This window comes from Diadema antillarum, unplaced genomic scaffold, assembly GCF_040938485.1.
Source record: "Diadema antillarum isolate AM-2024a unplaced genomic scaffold, OU_Dant_1.0 seq00000122_RagTag, whole genome shotgun sequence".
Classification (NCBI taxonomy): domain Eukaryota; kingdom Metazoa; phylum Echinodermata; class Echinoidea; order Diadematoida; family Diadematidae; genus Diadema; species Diadema antillarum.
In genome coordinates, this window is record NW_027271202.1 from 464,732 (window position 1) to 487,692 (window position 22,961).

The window sequence follows — 22,961 nt, forward strand, 5'->3', positions numbered from 1 at the left end:
TTACTCCTTGGTGTCGCAGTCGTGGCTCACGGGGCGATAACCACGTGACTCGGGTCGAGCGCGCATACGCATCAACAAGAGGGTGACGGCGACAATGATGGCAATCAGGGCTCCGACGATTCCGATGACGGCCGGCGTCATTGCATGAGGCGAAAGAACTACCAAAGAATTTACAGTAGAATTATAACACTTAAGAAGAGTGTCGGGGAGACCTGTATCAAGTGAACACCCCATGTGAACATAATGTACGTCTTAACTCGGTTAAAACAAATATCGTTCCAGGTCGTTTTGTTTCACTAATGTTGTGTTCAAACATAGCAATTCTCTGTATTCCTCTTTCTTTCTTCTTAAAATTCGCCCTGTATACGTTTCAATAACCTACTTTCTTTTTTCCTGTTTTCCCTCTCAAATATTATTTTTAATGGATTACTTTCATTGAAATATCTATACAAGCAACTCAAAGGCAATTGATTAGGATAAGAGTTATGGAGCCAACATGTCAATTCGCCTCGAAGTACACAAGCTCAGAGAAGAGAAAAAAAAGGCTATCTAATGATATCGTAAAGAGAAAGTGAGTGAGAGAGAGAGAGAAAAAAACAAAAACAAAAGGCGTACGGGGAAGAGAGCAAGAGAAAGAAAGGGAGAGAGAAGGAAACTATACAAAGAATTCAGCTCCTTAATACTCAGGTATGAAATCAAGCTTAAAAAGGTGACTGATTATTGTCGAAAACCTTTCACAGCTAACCGATGAAAAATTAATGAAATTAAACATAAAGTTGCAGTTGATTTTTTTTTAATGTAAGTTAAAGCATTTCACCTTCGTTGTTCTTGTTCGAGCGCTGGTGACGATGTGCCGACAGCGGCCCAATCGTGACGGTGTGGGGCTGTGATCGTGATCCGGATGGGGGACCAAGGTCTCGACGGGATCGGATTACGCAGCCCTGGGCGCAGCGAGAACCCGGGTCGGCGTTGTCACAGACGAGAACATCACAGTGAACATACACCTGAACGAATCGAAAAAGTGTGGAAACTGATTGTTGATGATTGTCCGATATCACTCGGTCCACTTTAGATCGTGTCAAATACTAGTAGATATTGTTATGTAGTGATTAATGTAAGGACATATTCATCTTATTCAGCTTAACTTTGTTTCACAAAGCGAGTCGAATGTTCTCTTCATTTTACAATTCACCCAGGCCTCTTATAAATCTTTAAAAGTTTACTCTGACAGAACGAAGAGACTTTCATTCTCTCTGTTCTTCATCTATCAGTAACTCGATCCTTTGTCCTTCTCTTGGTAGCTATGTGGTCATCGGCTACTCTCCCATTTCTCTCAGCAAATCCAAACAATGACTGAGAAGATGAAAACCACATCCTCCCTCATCTATTTCCGAGAATCCTAACAGAGTAAGACCGGCAAGACTGCAATCGACAGGTAATTTCATCCAATCATTAATTCTATTTTCCAGGTGCTTCAGTAGAAGATTCTTCCAGAGTTTGGATGCACTCTTTGAAGCAAGGAGTTCTAACTCAACATCCACCATGTGGAATAATGCATCTTTCGGATTGCTCGCAAATATCATTGTGAAGGCGAATTGTTCTTGTAAACTTTTGGAGTCTTGAGTTAAAAACTTTGGAGCTCAAGAAATAAACCGACTTTGAACTAAAATCCAGTCTCCGGAGCTTATTTCCCCCATTGCGTCTACTTCACACATATGTACTTGGTACCTATATATTAAACAATGAATATACTGATCCCGAGAAGCAGCACCGCTACATAACAATGTTGTAACAGAAAAAACAATGAAATTTTCATGATAGATTCAAGTTTGCGTTCCATTAATTTGATAATAAAAAATCCTGATCCAATACCCGTTGTAACTGCAGGGCTGGCTCGATTCAATCATATGCAAAGGTCTTTACTTTTGAACCATAAAGGATTGTCTCAGTACCTCATCGTAATCGCCGATGAATGTGAATGCGTCAACTTGGAAAGCTTTAAAAGTAGGCCCAAAGTAGTTCCTAAACTGGAGTGTTGAATCACTAGCACACCTGTGAAACGTAGAAAAAGAAAAAGAGACCAACACAAAAGGTTCATGTAGTCCACATGGGTCAAATACATTACTAATCGCTATCAAATCCGTCAAATCATCCCTTTCAGTAAATTCGAGATGAAAGAAAGTCTTGGAACTGCAGAATCTCGCAGGAAAACTGTAAAGTCAGAATCAGTATCTGGTATGTCAGCACACCATGTCGACTGTAGGCCCTACCTTAAAATGATGTTAGAAATGAATTGGTCACATTATGAGCCAACTCACATTTCAGTAGTATCCATTTCTTTGTCTTTTGATCTTTGATGGGGGGAAAAGGTGATGGAGAGGCTCATCATAGCAGTTGACTGCTTGAATTGGTTCAAAACTTCAAATCTGATTTTAGGTTGGGGAAAGAATTTGATGTTGTTACAGACACTTTTCTCTCTTTTTTTAACGGAAAATTATCATGCAGAGAAACAACAAATCAAACCGAAATTGAAAAGAGGACATTGACTGGAATTATTTTTGAGAAGATCTCCGAAGCAGAACCGTCCTACCCGTCGTCGAGTACGAAGTACTTGGGCTGGCTCGATGGGTGTGGATAGGGCGTGGCCCAGCAAGATTCCATGAAGACAGTGAGGTCGGTAAGAGTAGTCAGGTTGACACCAAAGTAGAGCGGCTCGCCGAGGGACACCAGTTCCGAATCGTCGGCCTCTTGGCGGAACATGGAGTCGGTGTACCTCTCCAGGGAGATCACGAATTCTCCGTATCCTTCCTAAATTTGATAGTAAATGATATCGTTTGTAAGAACGATTCTGTTAAAAGCTTTGGCTCAAAGAAAACAGAAACAGAAATACAAAAACCAAGTATTGCATTATACGATAATTTGTGACGTTTACTCACTTTCAAGGTGCTTGAGGGATAGCCCTTCATCATCTCACGCAGTTCATGTCTACATCAAAGTCGTTTGCCGTGTTAAGCTTAAACATGTTAAAGGGTTCTCACGCCAATACTGAACCTGTGTTTACAATTACTTTTACTCATGATAACCCAAAAGTACTTATAAAGAGGTGCTTGAATTTCACTTGAAAGAAAAATCCCCAAACAACAATAACATCGGCATAATTATCAGTACAGACATAATATTCTGATATACGGAGAAATGAATCTCTGTTTAATTTCGGAACCACGAATGCTTTTGTTTTCCATTTCTTTGTACTTTGCACTAGATCTACACAAATAATATCTAAGGTCTTTGAAAGTTTGCGGAATGTCAGGTGTGGTAATCCGGTCTTATATGTTTTACAAAGAAATTGACAATAATTGTTGTAGTTTGAAGTTCCCGTGGCAACAGCAGCCAGGAGACGAGCCAAATTTCTGGTTAGTGAGGTGTTACCATAGTAATTGCAATTATTGGAACCTTAGACATTTGTTAGAGTAATCACAAAACTCTTTACAAAAATGGACCACAGATGAAGACTGTCTCATGAAGTCTCATAAGACCAGCTCATCTTTTAGTCTTTTGGATGAGAGAAGTTGAGAAGACAAGATCTCACTCACGCCTTTTCGCCTTTTCTGACCTGAGAGGTCAAGAAGACGAGATCTCACAACTCGACTTCTCGCCTCATCCTCCGACCCGATGTCGAGCAGACAAGGTCACATAACTCCCCTTTTAACTTTCTCCGAGCGAAAAAAGTTGAGGAGAGGGATTATCTTGTCTTCTCTGTGGCACTTACAGGATAGGTATTGTGGCAACCAACGGAAACTCACCTCCTCGGCAACCACCAGGTTGGTCTCGACCACGAACGTTTCGTCCAGGAGCTGTTCGCGCTCGAGTCTGCACGTGACGTTGATATGGAGAATGTGCTCCCTGGTGATCACCTGACCGGATGTACGAGGGCGTGGCTTATAGTACGTCACGCGATTTGTGAACACGATGCTGTCGTCTTCTTGCTAAACGGAACAAAACATATCAATGTCTTTTATAGCTAATTTGTTGTACTGTACTGTCTTCACTACTGTCACTTAAACAAAGCACGTCATTGGTTGCAACTTTGAACCAATCAGCTTTCGTCATATCGGTCATTTTAGGATATGATACTAGTAGCCGACTGTCGCACAAGTATGTTTATCATGATAGCGTTGAGTTCGCAATACATACACCTTAATGTATAAGAGAACTCTGACACAGTTTACTTATAAAACTATATGTGATCGTGCATCACAAAACGAACAAAAAGTCGCATGCAGTGATTTTTTTTTTGTGAGGACTGAAAATAGGTGAATGGGTCAACCTAGCCAATCTTGAGTTTTTCATATTTTCTGAAAGAGCAAGTCTTCTTCTACATTATGTCTAAGTCTGGGATCATAAAACAAACAGGAATCTGTGTTTTCAGCAGTTTTTCTCAAACACTTTATTGTAGAACAGTGTGATTGGATGTTTCTAATAGAGTCCCCTTTTCATTTCTTAAAAAAAAAAATCTGTACACACTCTTCACTTTCAACTCTAATAACTTTTGGAAGGATTATGCTACTGATTTGAAGGTTGTCATTAATCGTGGACAAAATGTGTTGATAAAGCACGCCTAATTTGAGCTTAGTCTAATAATCCCCACCTCATTATTGCTCCGGTGGTTAACACCCTGTTTTTTTTGTCCCATTCATGGCACAGCTAGCATGGCTTGGAACAGATTTAGCGCTGGAATGGACTCTTTACTTCAGAGCCTCTTTTCTCAGTTCACATTTTTCCAGAGTGTGTGCTTTCTTCAGTTCTTTCCAACATTTAGATAGGTTAGGAGAGTCCATTTGAATTGAGTTATACATCATTTTAAAGCTTAGAGTCTGTTCTTTTAGAATCTGCCCTTAACTAAAATCCATGTCTGTTTGTTTTGTGGTGCAGGGTCACATACAATCTTCAACGTACACTTGTACAACAGGGTAAGAAGCATATATTTGTTTTAACTGAAAATAACTTTTCTCTTCAAATTGTTACAATACTAAGACAAGGAAAGGATTTCATGGGTATGGACTTGCATTGGCGAGGCTATGTAACTCAAGAAATATATCTGAAAAATAACAAGGCACTGGGTGTATGCCATAACCTCCGAACGGCTACGGCACAAACTGCTTGTATTTTAATCATTACTTTTGAAAGTATAGAATACAAAATGAATATGAAGAAAATTATACTATCAATCAACACCACAGAAAAAAGGTAGTGAATAACTTTGTGAGTAATTGAATAAGTGATAGTTGATTGGCCTGCCTTATAATTGACATCAATGAATTCCAGTCATAATGAGTAAGAATGAGATAGTTGAGGTTTGAAAAAAAAGACACATTCTATACCGTTTGTCTTGTGCCACACCGATCGTAGCGAGTACTGACTGCGACGTGGTTGCTGTCGTGATCGTAACCAACACACTGCTCGTCTATGAAATGGACATCGCTTGCGTCATCGTCGACGTCGAGGAGTGTGCGGTCCATAAGAAGCGTCATCGACGTGCTTTCGCAGATGATTTCTAATTCTAGAACATAAAATGAATTAGTGACATTTTATACAAATATTGCACATTCTTGTGTAATTCATTTTGTAAATTTAATTTCGTGTACAAGGTAAAAGATCAATGATATATATGTATAATTGTTTTACTATGTTTTGGGGGAATGCACCCTACAAGCACTGCTTCTTCAGCATTCCTCCCCATCTCCTGCATTTTCCAAACTTCAGAATGTTTTTTTTGTGCTTTTTTTATCACCCTATCATTTGTTTATTCATAAATATCATTTATCATAATTGTAATGTTGACAAACTCAAGTACTTATGTTTTGTGTGAAAAATGCATTTACAAGTTCCGTTGGAGATGGAAAAAATGAATGAATGAATGAATGAATGAATATAATCTAGAACAGTGCATGATGAAGGTAATCTTTACTCCGCAAAGTAAGATTATTATTTTGTGAACATTCCTTTCCAGAGCAAGAATTATTAAATAGCAAATAAGGCCAAAAACAAAAGCAATTAAAGCGATTACATTGATGATGATAATAATAGGAGAAGCGCAAACCTAATACATTTGTAATGATAATGATAACAATGGTTGGAATAATTATATTAATAAAATCAATAACGATTATGATAATGATAATGATTGTAATGGTCAGATGGTAGTGATAATGACATTGACGATAACAATGACAATGCAACAAGCTATAAAACAACAACAATGACAACAAAGAAGTACTTTACGAGAGTCGGGAATGGAGGTAATTGCACTTTGAAATACAATGAAATAAATGGATGAATGAATGAATGAATGAATGAATGAATGAATGAATGAATGAATGAATGATTGATTGATTGATTGATTGAATGAATGAATGAATGAATGAATATAATACCTGGTGGCGGTGGCACGTAAATACATTGAGGAACATCGCCCCCGCTCCACGATCCGTCAGCTTGACAGGCCAAGATGACCACGTGACTCAGCTCGTAGCCTTGGTCACAGCTAAAGGTAGCCAGACCGCCCACGCTGTACCGTGACACGAGGACGGCCCCGTTCTCGGGCGGATCCAGAGTTGGGCAAGTCACTTTTTGGAAATGGGAAAACGAACACCGTATTTAAGTATGTTCACTTTTGTATCAGTCTTAGATTGACGAGAATTAACGTCTCCTTGAGAGGAGAATAGGAGGAGTGATTTGAGTTAGTTGAGTGACGTCATCAAAGGGTTCTGACAAAAATTACTATATTAAATGATGCATGAATTCATTGGTTTTCTCGTATCTTTAGTGTATGGAATTTATCTGAAGACACAAAAAGGGAGGTAGAGTTGTAAGGTATAATGTGAAAGATAAACTTCCTTTGATTTTGTATATGATAGTTTGGTACTTTAAATCGAATATGCTCTGGAACTGACATTCAAAACACAGCAATATATCTGCTGTAATAATGATAGTAATTATCATCGCTGCCCTGAAACCTTGTTGTGTGTGTCTCACTTTCTCTGACATGTGAAATAGGGTATCAACCAAACTTATTACCATAATAGGAACATTTGACATATCGCTCCCATGTGAAAATTCTAGATACGCCCTCTTCATATTTTTGATCTGAATTATCAATATAGAGATAGGAGATGCATTGCACTCTCGTTACAACGAACACGGTTGTAAAAAAAAATTGGATACAAAGAAGTGAAAGTCAGGTAAAAAAAATCTCACCTATGCATCTTTAACCACTTTATATTTGTCCGGTTAAAACGAAATTTTGATATAAGAAAGCAAACTGCCGGTCCCGAGGACTTCGATATAACGGCAGTCGACTGTATTAATTTCAACTACTGGAGGTTTAAAAAAAAATGATTAAATCGATCTGACATCGTGGAAAACATAGGGCAGTCGCAAGGGGGTATAGTAATGCACATGTACCGTAATGGTAATCCTGACGAATCAATTGTAGCTGGTCGATCGCAGCGGCGGTTGCACGAGCTATCTCCTCCGAGCCTGTCGTGTGGTAGTCAAAGTAACAGAATCCGTTGTTGCCGCACACCTCGTCAACGCGACTCTGATTGACAGTCGGGTTGACGACGATTTCGAATGCAGGTAGGAAGGAACGATCCGTGTGCGACTCGTGATCAGCGCCCACATCGTAGAAGAAAAGGGACTCGGTCCAGGAAATCTCCCCTGTAAAAACACGATGGATACACTTCATAGCAAACTATTACCAGTATTATATTCCTGCATTGTAATTGCATTATGATTTTGTCATTGAATTACAATTATTTTTTCTTTTTTTTCTGTTTTCTTATTTCAATAATGATACTTCTTGCATCGATCTTTGTAGGGTATTGCAGTGTGAGAACCCATTAAGGACAGTTATAGGACATTCATTTTAATAATATTTTATGGTAGAAAAACCAGAAATCACTTTCTTAGAAAAAGTCAAAACATACATTGTATTTTACTAAACGCATATCCTCCATAGTATTCTCTCATTATATTTGGAAACAGCTTTTAATGATTGATATTGATTGATTCTATTGCAATACATTACTATCAATTAGTTATTTCATGGCTGTAAACTTACACTCCAACCCGAAATCGTAGTGTATCTCTTCTGTGGTTAAATTTGTCGGGAGGACACGGCCGTCCGGCGTGACGAAATCATCGCTGGTGCGATTGTTCCACGTTCCCATCAGGCCCTTCGTGTTACCCTTGAATGTTTCCGGAACCGAAAGAAGGATGCTCATGGCGCCCTCTGTTGCCCACAGTTCTATGCCAACTCCACGGTCAATGAAGGCGACAAGAATCCCTTGCGATGAGATGTCCTCTCCCGTAACTGATACATCTGCAAATTGGTTTCATAAAATTTGATTACTTTCGACATCACCATGGTATCATAAGGTCTTATTCATCCCGGGTAGCCTCTTCAGTGTTGCCACTGCTCTACCAGAGGGCCCTGCCATTATTATTATCCCAGCGTTGCCAGGTACCCATTTATACACCTTGGTCGAGAGGGACATTGTGGGTAAAAACATCTTGTCCAAGGACGTAAGCACTGGGCGGGAATCGAACTCAGGTCCTCAGATTGGGAGTCGAGAGTCTTATCCACTATGCCACAGAGCGCAGCGCCCCCATAATGAGCTCGACGTGATAGTAATGAAGCCATCACTACTTCATTTCTCCCTATTCATTCCTTTACATTTATCTAATGTTTTTGAACTATCGCTTCACTCAAATACTTTTGAAGGATCAATTCTATACAATCAAGGAACATTCGGACACTGTTAGTCATATAAATTAGTTACACTGAACTTTGTAGAGATGATTCAGAGAAATCTTAATGAAAACTCAACGGCATCTTTAAGTTTGACCAATGTAAGTCAGCATATCATTAAACGCAATGTCTGCAGGAATTCAAAGAGCTTCACTTCAATGGGGACACTTTTAAAAAATTAAATGAATGAAAGTAACAAAGGGATACCTCTGAGGAATGTTTTCACGACTGAGAACAAAGTTAAGAAGCTTCATGCATTTGCATAACTAGCATATCGGTGTTTGCCAGATGAGCCTGTTTTGAACCACTGACCCCAGGAAAAAAGAAATAGATATAATTAACTTTCATGAGATAGAATACTCAATGCCGTATCCTTGCATACCTGTAGGAAACTTTGCTGGGTAGAACATCTTGATTAGACCCATTGGAAATTATTATCTTTTATTAAGAAATAAGGATGTCAGTAATTCAGAGCGATAAACATCCCCGTCCCGATTGACTGCCTACCGGTGAATGTCCACCTTGTACTGACATCGAAATCTAGACGACTGAAACTGGACTCGCCGCGGGGCTTGATGTAAGCATCCAGAACTCTGCGCTCATTGGTCTGAACGTGTATGACGTCACCATCACCGAAGCGCGCTGCTATGGCAACGATGACGGATGCATCGGTCCCTGCGTGAGGACAAAGAAAATGCAATTTACAGGAAATAGATAAAATACGTGGATTCATACTTCTAATGAATTCTTCAAATAATTTTTATCTATGTCTGCATGTCTGTCAAGTCCAACAAAAGATACCTGATTGTAGTCCAGTGAATTTGCTCTCTGCCGGAAAAATGGTAAAAATTTTCCTCGCGACTTTAGAATAAATCGACAGTTCGCATGATGTTCTAGAAAAGGTATGAAGACGTATTCTCACTAAGTTCTGACTGAGGCCCTAGATGTTGAATTCGATAAGACTGATCTTCAAATTTGACGTACTCGATGTTCAATTTGATAGAAATATTTTCGAAACCAAGAGGAATTTATAAGGATTTGCTTTGCTAGTGAGTATACAAAGTTATTCAAATAAATAGACGCCGAATCAAATTCTCACAGAATGCAAGGAAACGACTGAAGAAGAAAGAAATATTTGAAGCACGACAGCATGGCAGAGCGAGTAGTGATGAAGTTGAGAGACACTTTAGACTGATTTTTATCATATTTATATTATTTTTATTATATATTCATATTATTATATCTTTATAATGTTCATATAACTTTATTCTTATTTCATTTTTTACTCTTCAAAATTCCCATCCAGAGAAAAGGGAGAGAGAACAAAAAAATAAGACATTGAACGCCAGTTCATCCATCATATCATTCTCACCTGAAAACGGTGCTGTTCTCACTTGCAGAACGAACTCCCCTTGTAGCGCCTCTAGCAGTGTGAACTCACCGTAACCATTGAATGTGTACGACAATCCGTCGAATGTCGTGAAATGCGGATCCCCAGTTCCTCCCCCTGATCGCACATCACAAAGAAATCAAAATAACAAAATGAAAATAATCATTGTAATGATTAAAATTAAAGTGTTGACATTCATGACAATGTTGTTCTGTGATGATGATGATGATGATGATATTACTAATACTAATACTAATACTACTACTACTACTACTACTAATAATAATAATAATAATGACAATAGAGTAAATGATAACAAGAAATGATGTCATATGACAAAATTGGAGATAATGTTAATAGTAATAACGATGGGAGTAATACTAGAAATGATGATAATGATAATGAAAATACTACTGGCAAGGTGATCGACCTTTGATCACGATACCGCGAACGGATAAAAGATTTTAATTTTATTCTCCTATCACGAGAACAAATTTCAAAAATCTGGTTCGATTGAGGATTAAAATTGTTTTTCATGCCGTTGTACAGACCCGGCTTCCTTGAACTAGTCGAAAGCAGAACTTGTTTCCTGAACCTTTGATGTAATTTGCTTTGATTTCTACATTTTTCTATTAAACAAACACACATGAAAATACACATTCTTTGATGAAGGATTAAAAAGGACTGTACGAGGTTAGAATCCAAGAGCACACATAAATTCATTTGAGAAACATATCATTTCACAATCTTACGAGAAAAAAAAGCGGAGTTGACGCAATAGTAAATAGAGAGATAAAGAAAAGAGGAAAATTACTTAATCATTATTGGACTAAGAGCTAGAGAAGACACTTTCATTTGTTTGAAAAGTGAAAGCTGGAAGTTAGAAATCACTAATCAAACTCCTCCTCTCCTTCGTTCTCCCCTCCCGTAAAGAGAAAGAGAGAAAGAAACATGGTGAAAAAAAATTGTGGAACTTGAACGTATTCTTAGTGTACTGCTTATAGTGCTTAGTATACCTGGTATAGGTACTTCGTACTCGTTACACACTTGGGAAGGTCTACGCAGGCCATACAGTATGCAGTTCTCTTCGGGGGAGAAGAGACAGCAGTACGTCCACGCGAGTGTGTCGGCCAGGAAGTGAGACAGGTATGGTACCTGATTTCCAGAGTGAGACAATGGTGAAAGAAAGAAAAAGAAACAGACAAGGTTATTACACTTCTTTTGACCTTGTTTCTTTGTGCTGGTTTATGTCCGAGGCTGAGCTTAAAGGATTTTGGTTAGTTTGTCGGTTGACATTCAACATATATATTTAAAAACACACACACACACACCACATAATCCTAGTGCGAAGATAGTATATCAGAGAAAGAACATACAAATCACTGTTACAGTATACATGAATTAGCTATGTAAAATATGGGCGAGTATAAGGTTACCATTCCAGGATATTCGTAGGGTGATACTCCATCATGGTGGTAGCGATGCGAAAAGCCTCCGCTTCGACTTAACTCAACGTTGAGTATGTCGCCTGCCGAGTCGTAGCAACACTGTTGCCCCTCTCCGTCGTCGCTATGGCAACGAACGACGAGAACAAGAAGGTTGCTCATTTTGGGTGTTTCTTATAGAAACACTTGCTTCTAGTACAAGACGAACTAAAAACCATGGATTTTATACCTTCATTTTGATGAATTAAAGTAACATACTCTTTATCTATTCACCTCTATAAATCCACACTCGGAATTCAATTGTATTTGCATTTAACTTTACCTTTGGGTCAAGTCTATCATTGTACAAGCTGCAGAGTTGTCATGTACAACATTACTCGATGAAGTGTACAAACTCTGAATTCACTTTTTAGCTGCGTCCTATAATAAAGGGGAACGATTTTCATAAATTCACATCATGTAGTAGATAAATCGACAACTCCACGTGGTCACTGAGTAGAGAAACCAATACTAAAAAACAACAACAAGAAATTGTACTGAACAAGGATGATGATATAAGAGGCTTACATATTTCAGAAATATAGCAATGTAATGTCATTATAATACCGCTTGCTTAACAAATTCGATTGTGTAGAATTTGTGCATGCTTTCTTCTTTTGTTCTGCTTCCTTGAGCTCTCACTCCTGCATTCTTATGGTGAGGCTACCATGTCATCATCCTTGTTCACTGTGATTTATTATAAATTGTCGAAAACGTTCTTATTCCTCATCCTGATCACCATAAATAGTTTTCCAAATGTAAAAACTCTGAAAATCATCCGTAGGTCTCCTTTAAGATATCATTTGCCATAGAGAATGTATTAACCTTTGTTCGAAATGGCTTACCTGGGTGTGATGGCTCGAACGCAGTGCTGCGCATCTGGCTTGTAGGCGCAATTTTCCGGGGAGGTGGAGTCGATGTTGCACGATGGGTCGGGTCTAAACCTTGAGATGTCAAACACAGCTTGATCGGTCGTGCAGGGACATGGTATGTCGAGTTCTAAGTTGCCAGCGGGAAGGTCCACCACGGAAGGCCATGAGAGACACCAATCAATGGGATTATAGCCTCTAAGCCACTGCAAGACATGGACTTCACTCCACAGCGCAGCTCCCAACGAGCTATACATGGATGAAATGAATAACAACAATGATAGTCTTACAATGGAAGTATGGCTAGGGACAGAAAATATCATAATCATTGGCTCTTTGTCTTTTCATCGCTGTGACGACGCTGTCACCATGGAGACAAGATGACCATCCGCGAGACTAGAACCAGACTTGTAGCCTCATCTTTACCCATCACTCTTATAGACAATCATCTCACACACCTCTCACACCTGTCAACATTTGGTTGACAATCTTATGATATCCTGCTTAACAGGTACCTCCATAGGGGAAGCATAAATAGAGGAGTCGTAAAGGAGGACAAGGAGAGATCAGAGACGATGGGTGTAAAAAGAAAAAGACGCGGGCGGTAGAAACGAGGAAGAAAAATGGTCGAAGTGAGTGAGGAAGAGTATAGGAAACAAAGTGAAAATAGAGATTGAAAAATGAAATGTTTTGAAATGGAAGGGGGTTAATCCTTTCTGTGTCAGGGACTTTGGACGATGTGTACAATGCTATAGGGCTTTTGAGTCAATTGGTACTCAGAGCACACTAAGGGTTAAAGAAGGAGAATTAGAAAGAGAAGAGAGGGATGAGGAGACGACTGTCTTACCCGCCTGTCGTCGCTGAATCGATCACAGCAATGACACCGACATCGAAGTCGACAGTGATGTCAGGTATCGTACCCGTCACGGTCCCACTTTCGTATTGAACGCCTCGAGCGAGATAAAAAATCGGCTCAAACTCGATGTCGCCGCCCACTTCATTGTAGCCGTATATGACGACGTCGACACTGGAGACGTCGATGAGCGAGTCCGTGTTCCAGCTGACGGTCATGTACGTTTCACTGCTGGAGCTTCCGATAACATTCGACGTCACATCAGTAGGCACGTCCTCAATGTTCACTGGATTATTTTATAGTTTGATCGATAGAATGAGGTTTTAAGTAGCAATTTGTTTTACGGAATACTTTTGTCTGGCGAGTGCATTTTTTTTTCTTTTTTTTTTTTAAGAGCGACATATTTACATTTTTTCTGTATTGTCCTTTGTCTTTGCCTTGTGCCTCCTGTTCAATCCAGGAGACAACCTTGGCCTTTCATGTTACATTGTTTATTGATATAATAAAGAATGCTGAACAACAATCAATCAATCATCAATTCGATTCAGCATGATCACAATTCTACATGATCAAGGGGAGAAGGAACATGAGAACATGGATGAAACCTGAAAACATTAAAACAAGATATTAGTATGTGAAGATGATGAGGACTATTTTTACTCAACAATTTTATCTGGAAGGAACATTCAAACCTGCAACACTAAGACTGTTTTCAGTACCAGTTGAATGACATCTATTTCCATCACACAATACATACAACTATAAATAGCAATGCAATCAATATGAGCATGCTGGAGCACATCTTTAGAAGTAGAGGACAATATCCCAAAGTGTATCCTAACGCGGCCACGAGAGACGTACCAATTGAAAAGGTGCCGTGAAATCGGTACGAAGCGCCCCCATCTACCGAGACATCCAAAGGGGCGTGGCCCGTCTTGAAGAAGGTGGGCGAGACGCAGAGAGCCGTCGTGTTAGAGTGCATGACGCCATTCACCAGGACGCCGTCGAACTTGCAAACGATTTCGCTCGAATCGTTGAAGCAGGGTCCACTGATGAGGACCTGAGTACCCCCGAGCATGGTACCGACGAGAGGAAATAATGAAATGTCACCTGCGAGGATAAAATATATATATATATATATACATAATCTCATATCTTGTTGTCTCGCAAAGATGGTGATATGACTGTTATCACTCTGAAAGACGCTTCCGTCTTTAACTGTTCAAACTGAATTTCCTCTAATCATGCTAATTATGGTATTGTAGTATGAACCTGTTTTGAAATAGAGCGACCGTGTTTGTACATAGTAAGCAATGACTACAGAAACTCATTTAATATCATGACCACGTGACAACGTGTATTCTACAGAATGTTTTAGAATTGTTAGTGACCATTGGACTACAACTTTTTTCCCCTTTTTTATAACTAGTCTGTCTTTTGTTTATTAGTTATAATGCTTTGGTGTATGAAATTTTCATGTAGACATCTGTTTAAATACGATGCTCAATTTTCAATCTCGCAGGAATATAAGAATAGCGAAGGTGCCATTTTCGTCTCTACATATTTTTGTGTTTTTGTATTAGTTGCCGTTGTTGTTTGTTTGTTTATTACTTATGTATGCCAATGCTTACTTCTTTAAGTCCAATGCCAAGAAACAACAATTCTGTGGTTAGGTTTGGTATCTTGTTATCATAATTTTCACTATTCATTATTAAATTTTCGGAGAAGGTCGTTTTTTTAATATTCTAAATCTATAATAGATTCGTAAATTGGCAAACAAACTTCAAACTTCAAAAGATTAGACTTCCCGCCAACCCCCCCCCCCCCCTCCACGTTGGTAAATTTTTGTTATTTTTTCCCCCTGATTTTTGTAGAAACCCGCTCCTGTATATATTCTTCCAATACATTAAGATATACAGTGAAATTAAGAGGTGCCAATTTCGAAATTACAAGTTCTTTTGCAAGATAATGCAAATTCTACCGGAAGTGAAAGGAAAAGAGCAGGACTAATCATAAAGGTGTTAGAGATCTGGCACCGTTTCATGAAAGTTGTCAACCCTGATAAGTTGTCAGTCCATGACAATTTCAGTAGAAGTTTTGATTGGCTGAGAAGCTCTGGTCCCTGACTATTACTATGGTAACTGTCAGAGACTGACAACTTGTCAGGGCTGACAACTTTCATGAAACGGTTGCCCCAAAGCGTACCCGAGGGTGTGCATCCGATGCCGCTGATTTCGGAGCTATCGGTGCGGAAGACATATCTGCCAGTCACTCCGACATTGGACGCCTCTTCCACGTCCACGATGTCGTTCGTTCTGGATCCAGGGACGCTGTAATACTTGATACCGTCCCCGGCATTGAAGCCGACCTAAGTAATGTAAGAATAATCTTTGTTTATTGTGGTATTTATAACAGTAATTTAGAACTAGGTTGAGTATTGGAGGATTAGGGGTTTTTGCGTTTCATGTTACAAGAAAATATGATATAGGTTGCAACCAGTAAATACATGTAGTAGAAAACGACAGAAGGCGATATAAGTCGATGGAAGATTTGATAGGCGATAACATTATTTCCTTTCTAGTTAAATGACACTTAACGTACAGTGTGACCAATATCACTGTTTCGTTCAATATTCAACATTTTAAGAAAACACTTGATTACGAGATAGTGTTTGTCACGATGGCTAAGTCCACACAAGTACCATGAGTACGTTACAATAATATCGTAGAGTGCAATGGTTAGGTTATAGGGTGAATAATGATAAGAAAATGAAAACAACGTGATTAAGGTCACTCCAAATGATGTGTGCGAAAAAAAGTTGAATTCGTTGTGATTCAAATTGTGACATTGTCCTGTGGTTGCTGTAAAATTCGTATGTTATCATTATCACCAACAATCGTCAAATGACGCATTGGAATCACATATCGGCACAACCACTTTAAACAGAAAGATTACCGCGCATAATTCTTCCATTTTTTCTTTTTTTTTTCTAAATGTGGTGCGTGTTGAGATCTTCTTTTTTTTTTTGGGGGGGGGGAGGGGGCAGTAGTTCTCTTTTGTTTTCAACGTCACCAACTACCAGGAAAACATCCGTCGTCATCGTCATCATCATCATCATCATCATCATCATATGAAACAGATACATCACCATCGTCGCCATCCTTACTTGAGCAGGAGTTCCACCGAGACCGGTGTCGGAGTTGCCGCCGCTGGCCGTGCCCGTCGTCCAGTTGATGTCGTCGTAGTTGAAAATGGCGAAAGAATAACGACCGTCGGTCACGAGAACTGCCTGGAAGGTGTTGGTCTGTTTGGTGGATCAGATGACAAGTTGGACAGCCATTTTTAGAGAACCCCACCATCACGACCGTAACCAAAGGGGGGGGGGGGCATTTCATGAAGCATTTTTGTCCGACAACTTGTCGGACAAATTTGCTCCCAGCCAATCAGATGCAAGGATTTCAGTAGCTTTTAACATTTTGTCAGACGAAATATCTGACAAAACGGTTCATGAAATGCTCCCACTCTAATGTTTTGGCATTGAACGTGCTGCGACAACTACCCAACTATCTTAATATATTGAAGGCATTTATACCAAGGCTCTAAAACCGAAAATTTGCAAAGTGTTCATGAACAAAGACTGCGTAAGGTATTCATGGACTTGCAAGAACCACATTTTTTTTTTCAATTCTTCCAATAGTCCATTCTCCGTCAGATTATCGGCTCCTTGATGAAATTCTGACTGTAGTGAATTACGTATACATGTATAGAGAGCTTTAAAAAACTTCAGTAACTGAAGGGTATTTCTAAATTGAATATTTACGATTTCCTTGAAACATTTTGATAATGATGATAATATCACTTTACTAAGTAGACAGTGCTATTGTTTTCATGACTTCATTTTGACAAGTAGGAAATTTATGAAAGTATGTAATGTCAGTAACTATGAGTAAATATATGTTAACACAGAGTCGAAATATCAATTGAAATCAGTTGATCTCTTTCAAAACGACAGTAGCAGTCGTTAAGAAAGGTGACAGCTCTACCTTTTCCTTTACGGATGAATGACACTTGTCCATGACAGTTATTTGAGAACTACATAGATATTAAAGGATGAATATTTTCCATGGAAATCAGGTAAACTTCAATAGAAATACAATGGCATGTTACAATGGACTCACAATAGAAGGGTTGGAAGTCCCATAGAAAGCCACCCTGTCCCATGTAGCGATGTAGAGCCAGGAAGACGTGAACTGTCGCATGTCGATGAAGGCGCTGCGAATTATGCTGTCGGCCTCTTCAAACATGGCTTCGTTCTGGCCCAGGCGAAGAACTTCGCGAAACGACAGCCAGCCACCTTCTGTAGTGTCCACGTCACCCCAGAATGGAGTGATCAGTCTTCGGCCATCATCTAGGGGAAACGGGTCTGGGGTGAACTGTCCGACAGTGATCAGGAACGACAGCACGCCGTTGTTATTAACCTACCAAAATCAGAACACAAAATCACACTTTTTATGACTGCTTACCTTCACTCAGCTAAATTTGATCTATCACCTTAATTGGTTGCCTTATGATCCATCATTGACTATAGGATTTGAACTAAACGAGAGTTCATTTAAAAATCGAATTCACAGGCGGTTATTATTGCAATTATGATTTCCCGATGAACATTGCAATTTATCGGTAGGCCTACTTCACAAACTAGAACAAATATCAAAATAATGTAAATATCTGAATCAAGTCAGTGGTGAAATAAAGTTTCAATACAATCATGTATCTCAGAATATGTATGTCTGTGTTGGACATCGTGAATCTGAGTGCATTCCAGATTCTTTTCGTGTGTGACGTCACCTACATTTAGGGTTCGTCTATAAAGTTTGAAGACAGAATTTGAAGCTCGTCACCACAAAAACCTTAAAACATCAAATATCGACTCGTTACTTTGGTATGCTCATATTTTTGACCCCTTTGACCTTTGTCCCCTGATTTCTGAGACTAGATGGGTTAACTTGGGGCAATCCTTGCCCTAGCCTTTTGGCAAGGCCTCGTGGCTGAAAAAGAGACTAACTGCGAGAGAACGGGTGAACGCAATACCGAGCGGCGCAGCGCCACTCGGTTTCGCGTTCACCGTTTCTCGCAGTGCTCGGTGTGGCGAGTTAAACTCAATCTTCAGCCACGAGGCCTTGTCAAAAGGCTATCCTTGCCCATAGCATGCCAGATCACCAATCAGCTCAACCCCGAGGTCAAATGCCATCTTAATGAACTTTGATGAAAAGTGGAAAACTTGACCAAGTGCTTGAGAAAAAAAAAAGATCGCTTCAACTGATAAAAAAGAAAGATACTATGCATTTTACAACATGTTGAAAATTGCATTTGCTTTTATAGTCCCTGAAAACTATTACAAAGCTCTGTGAAACAATGTCATCATCTGTCAAAAGAACTCTTACGAAAAGACTATCGTGGTCGTGGTCGAAGAAGGGGAAGACCACTGATATGGGTAGCTCGGGTGTGGAGCCGTCATCATTGGCCGCCAAGAAGGTGTCACCTTCACTGGCACCGAAAGGAAAGAAGATGTCTGCGAAAAAGATGGAAGGATGGGAAAAAAGAGCTAAGGTTAGAGCTGGGGTATAGTCTCGAAGGTATATTTCGATTACAATAGTTCAGGTAATGGTTTAAAAGCCGAACAACTCTCCTACTGGAGGGTACAAAAGCATCCTTTGGATTGATAAGTTTGTCAGCCTCAAATTCTTTCTCTTTAAAGTCGTCATTGCTGACTTATATTGCATCCCTACAATAATGTGATTAAAAGGAAATGATTAAGCGGTTTCTATGTTAGTCCAAAATAAACTATCTGTGAAGTTTTGGGTGCAGGTCAGTGGAAGAGTTATGAGACAATAAATCATCATCTTATTAAGCAGTATCTGACGTAGGACATTCAGACTATCATCACTCTTTTCATGCTTTTTGTAAAAACGCACCAACTTTAATACTATGTCACGACATGTCCTTTGTCAGTGTTTGTAATGAAGCTCCTACAGTTTTGTGTACTTGATTTAACCTTACATACTAAAGCATATCTAAACATGACTTTAATCAAACACTCGGAAAAACTTCTGGAAGTTAATTTGTGGCATGCGTTCGTTTCCGAAGGCTAACCGCTTGCGTTTTTGCGGCTGTTATACGTAATCGCATATTGTCAGTACGGTAAAAATGCAATATCAATCGCAATTACAAAACGGAACTGCATTACTGAAATTCAAAACTGTTTTGAAATAAAGCATCATCTTTGAAATTGCAATAAATTTTGCATTGATTATACCACTGAGGATATATGTGATGACGAATAAAGCATAAGATCGATCGAAGTTTGATGAAAATACAAAAATGTATTACACATTTTGATGAAAATACAAAAAATTATTACACATATTGATAACACACACAAGATCATCATAATCATCATGTGTTTTCATAAACGGTAATGTTAATAGTAATCACATGATATGCAAATTAGATAAGGTGATGACGTAATGGCCCCACAAGTCTCGCACTCTCCCACAAATCGTCACAAAGTTTCCTTTTTGAAAAGGAATTTAAAAGCAAAACACGTAGTCCTACTTTTTGTGTCAAATGTTTGTTATGTTGCAATGAATTGACTTCAAGACTTCAAGGGAGAATACTTTTTACAATCCATTTGTTCACAAACAAAAAGGAGAATATTGAAATTATGACTTCAACACCTCAGAAAATTAGCAAATGTGACAGCACATTATGTTGCAAGATATCTTTTCTTCCAATGAAGACTTTTATCATTATTATAACTTTATTTAGCAGAAGACAAACAATATGAAATCAAATATAAATAGCTGCAAGTAATTGATCATTGTAATAACATAAAGAATACTAATACACTGCATGGATGCCAATGGCAGGGCTGCCAGGCATTGGGTAAATGAATAGGGATTCGGCGCTATAGCTTTCTTTTCTAGTGGCTGTTGGGTCTCTTGAAATCTTTAAACCTGAAATTTTGGTGGCCTGCAAGAAGAGCAAACAGTTTTGAATCCTAGTGGCCCGATCAGGCCACCAAAAGATATCCGTTTCGAGAATTGGTGGCCCGACATCAGGACTCTTCAAGTGGACGTGAAGTTTTCCAAATTGAAGCAAACAACAACAGCAACAACAACCAACTAACCAAACAAACAAACTAACTATCTAACTAAGAAACAAACTAACTGACTAACAAAACTTTCACGAGGAATGTTGAAGCAGGACAGTGTAGATAAACTCATGTTATCCGTATTTGGAGTAATGGTAAAGATTATGTTCATAAAGAGCTATACCTGGGCCCTGTTTCATAAAGCTGTTCGTAAAGTTACGAACAACTTACGAGCGACTAGTGATCAGTTCTCATGTGCTATACTTATCAGAATTTCCATCATTCAGCACGCAAGAACTGATCACCAGTCACTCGTAAGTCGTTCGTAACTTTACGAACAGCTTTATGAAACACCCCCTGGTCAGTATTGATTAACTACAATCTATATTACGAAAGTAATTATCCATCCTGCATATCATATAGACCTACTTGAAATCACGAAATGTGAAACGAAATATCTAAAGTCGATCGATTGTCATTATGCCACATACAGCACTGGTATCATATCTTGTTTAAAGGAAGTGAAAAGAAACCCAATTATTTCGAGGTCATACCTTGGGCCGCTGAAACCCCGCGTGCAGCGAGCACGAGGAGAAGGAGAAGGAGGCGGCGGTGGTTGGGGAGGAGCGGTGAGACTCGAGACGAACTCATCGTGGAGGATTCGAACCCCTGTCGGCGTGTCTTCAGACTGTGGTCCGCCTCTCTCAGGTATATTTTTGCAGCGCTTTCGATGGACAACTTTTGAGGAAGAGTGAGGATCCGATTCGGTACTCACACTCAATGCTGCTCACAAAACTGTGATTGATCATCGACTACGAATCGCCACCAGAAGCATGCAGACCGACAATATCAAAATTAATATCTCTGATATCACAAGTTGAGTATTCAAGGAAATCGGCTATTCATTGCGCAGACAAACAATCCAGCTGAATATCGTGCAATTGCTTCGATAAAGTCGAGACGATTGTTTGCGCCAGGTAACTGTGGTTATCAAACCCGGAATCACAACATCTGGCTAGTTCTCAAGAGACGGGGAAGTTTCCGGACTGGCCGCAACTTGTCGTGACGTTGATACGATGAATTTTGAACATTACGGGGCAAACAAAATGTTATCGCTTTTCTTGTTAATGATTAAGGGGTATGAGAACAATTGGTACAACCTTGCGAGTTTGTAGGAGTCGCACTTTTAATTCTGAGAATACTGTATCAAAATCACATCTTCATTTTGAGACAAATTATGTTCCTTTTCGTGCTTATGATTCCCCTGACCATAAAAAAACTATTAAAATGGAATCATCCATCCCCTGCTCCTCTTCGTGCTCCTCCTCCTTCTACCCATCTGCCATTCCTTCTCCATCGACCCATCTCTCAGTCTGCTCTCTCTTCTGGCACCTCAGCTCACTTCTCCCTCATATTCCTTCTCCCGGGTCCAGGGTAATTACCCCCTGGATGGGCAATTACCCCGGACCCTTCCCCTGGCCCTTATCCTAATCCTAACCCTAACCAAAACTCTAACCTTACCACTGACCAGTATTAGCTGGGGGTAATTGTCCTGGGGGGGGGGGGGTACTTGCCCTAATTCGATTCTCCCTTTTTCTCTTCCCTAACTCACACCCTCGTCCTCAACTTCTCTTCTTGTTTCTCCTCCCTACCTCCCCCCTCCATCCTCCTCCACCTCCTCCATCACCACTACCTCCTCCTCCTTGTCAACAGAATCCCTTTCCTCCTCATCTACACCTCTCTCCATCCTTTTTCTTTCCCTCTTTTGATTTCTTTTCCTTTTTATTGTTGCATAATATTGATTGGGAGCCATGAAAAGCCGGAGACTTTACCGGAAAATATCTAAACGCTGTCTTTTGAGTTTTGATGAGCAACAGAAATATCGCAATAACTTGCTCTAACATTTACTGGCTGCTGTATGTCTTTGGGCATTGTCTCATCTTCAATGTTCATCAAATCTTAGGGTGTACTTCTTGCGACAGATCGTTTCCGTAATGTATTTATATTCTATGCATGGTTTGTTCACAAAAGATTGACTTAACAACCACAAAGTTTACCGGCGGCCTACCCTACTTAGCAACGACTGATGAATGCTAGGTGAATTCGTTCCTAGGAAACTTATTGGACCTTATTAAAATCGCTCGCCACCTAGGCTGATAGGAAACGAAATATCCGTGACTTCGATACATTACAGAAATTATCTATTGCACACACACGCACACACACACACACACACACACACACACACACGCACACACACACACACACACATACACACACTCGTGAATCAGCAGTTTCATTAAACTCCTCCCTCTCCCCTTTCCCTTGCCTCCCCCTTCCTATTCAGCCAATCGCCTTCGGTCTTTCCAACTTACAGGGAACTTTTAATCATCCGTCACA

The 22,961-nt window shown here is 39.6% G+C and overlaps 1 protein-coding gene across 1 annotated transcript; it reads right to left on the reverse strand.

The window, feature by feature from the left end:
• Positions 1–22,308, reverse strand: LOC139727183 (protein mesh-like). The gene is made up of 22 exons (XM_071638142.1): positions 22,214–22,308; positions 21,116–21,285; positions 18,853–18,980; positions 17,587–17,886; positions 16,575–16,712; positions 15,614–15,776; positions 14,270–14,518; positions 13,403–13,694; positions 12,532–12,804; positions 11,639–11,771; positions 11,219–11,357; positions 10,185–10,319; positions 9,320–9,487; positions 8,123–8,383; positions 7,465–7,719; positions 6,435–6,626; positions 5,382–5,560; positions 3,804–3,986; positions 2,591–2,808; positions 1,953–2,052; positions 818–1,004; positions 1–158 (listed from the first exon to the last, which is right to left on the reverse strand). Exons 1-22 carry the CDS (start codon positions 22,306–22,308, stop codon positions 1–3), a joined length of 4,116 nt encoding a protein of 1,371 aa, XP_071494243.1.
• Between the last annotated feature and the right edge of the window lie 653 nt (positions 22,309–22,961).